The sequence below is a fragment of the Ananas comosus genome, linkage group 3, assembly GCF_001540865.1.
Source record: "Ananas comosus cultivar F153 linkage group 3, ASM154086v1, whole genome shotgun sequence".
NCBI lineage: Eukaryota > Viridiplantae > Streptophyta > Magnoliopsida > Poales > Bromeliaceae > Ananas > Ananas comosus.
In genome coordinates this window covers 11628937-11630475 of record NC_033623.1, presented here as the reverse complement: position 1 = coordinate 11630475, position 1539 = coordinate 11628937, and the positions used below count along the sequence as shown (strand labels likewise).

The 1539-nt window shown below is 31.8% G+C and overlaps 1 protein-coding gene across 1 annotated transcript in view; it reads right to left on the bottom strand.

Annotated features, from left to right (window-relative positions):
• LOC109708007 (glutaredoxin-C6-like) overlaps positions 655 to 1539 on the bottom strand; it is a 3303-nt gene continuing 2418 nt past the window's right edge. The window contains exon 4 of the mRNA XM_020229563.1: positions 655 to 939. Coding sequence (XP_020085152.1) covers positions 836 to 939 — 104 coding nt within the window. The 3' untranslated portion in view covers positions 655 to 835. The remainder of the gene's footprint in view (positions 940 to 1539) is intronic.

Here is a 1539-nt window from a genome sequence, read left to right as displayed (position 1 = left end):
AGATCAGAAATCAATTGAATTGAAGATCATCAGCCTTATAGGATGTCATTCGATTTACCTGTTCATTTTATCCCCACTTTATTGTGACTTTATTATGATCAAAAATTTACGAATATTATTTCTGAAATTTCAAATACTCTAAGCATATTTAACGGAGTGGATCGTCAATCGAAGCGCCTATCTCAAAACAACTTATGAGTACGAGGACTCCAATACTCATTAATAGTATAGTAGCCATGGGCCTATATATAATATATATATAATTTATATAGAAATCCTACCTGAACCACATATCAAATATGATTCATACTATAATTCATAAAACTTTTAATTTTGATTAATTTTTAATTTAGAATAAATTTAATTACCAATTTATTTTAATAAGAAATTTTAATATATAAATTGCAATAAAATATACTAACTAAACTGCAATCTATTCAAATTTGCTAAAGTTAACAACATTTTGCAGCCTCAAATAAAAATTAAAGTAAAAAATGATATTGATAACAAAATCAAAATTTGTAAATGTTAGATAGTCCGATCAAAACGACACACATTGTACATACCCTTCCTCATTTCAAACCAAATACAGGCTCCTCGTTTCATGATCATCAGCAGAAATATATACATACACACACACCAGCAGAAAACCAATTTATAATAAGGTCCAAACTATTTATTCAAAAGTCGAAAGAGAAATAGTTACGTTACATAAGCAAGGGCTGCATACATATTATTATTATTATTATTATTATTATTATTGTTATTTAGAGAGCACCTAATTAACTAACTGCATGCACCATGCAAGCGAATTGTGTATGCAGATTCTAACTAGTCAATCAGCGGGGGCTGAGGCTGGGCCTGGGGCGGGGGCTGCAACGGCGCCTGCTTCGACGAGCAGAGGTACCAGTTTTCCTTCTCTGTGCCTCGACATCACAACTATATCATGATATATATATATAGTTACGAAATAATCATAAGAAAGAGCATATGAAAGAAACAAACAAACAAACATATATATACATATAGTGTTGAGCTAGAATACTATCGATAGCAAACGAGCTCCGTTGCCACCCATTTATTTTTGATGATAGAGCCTCTGAATCGACGATCGCCACCGTTAAACATGAACTGTACCACTTGAAATGTTTAGAATTCAAATTTCAAATATTTTCGAAATCATTTGCCTAATGATCAAAGGGTTTCAAAATTTATAATTTTAATGGTCGATATGAGCCGTTTTCTCGTTTAACGGCGTAAAGATATCCAAATCAATTGAATTTTTGTTAGAAAATTCTTTAAACTATTTAAAACAAGATCTATACTCTTGATCTTGATTACAAGACTCCTATCATCATTTTTTAAAGAATATTCATTTTCAGCCGTTAATTTTTGTGTCTACTCGATGGACAAGAGAACAATATTGAAAATATATGAAAATTGATTTCTAGATACTTCAAGTGGTATAGATCATGTTCAACGGTGCCGATCGTCGATTCGGAGGCTCCATCATCGAAAACAAATGGGTGGCAACGGAGC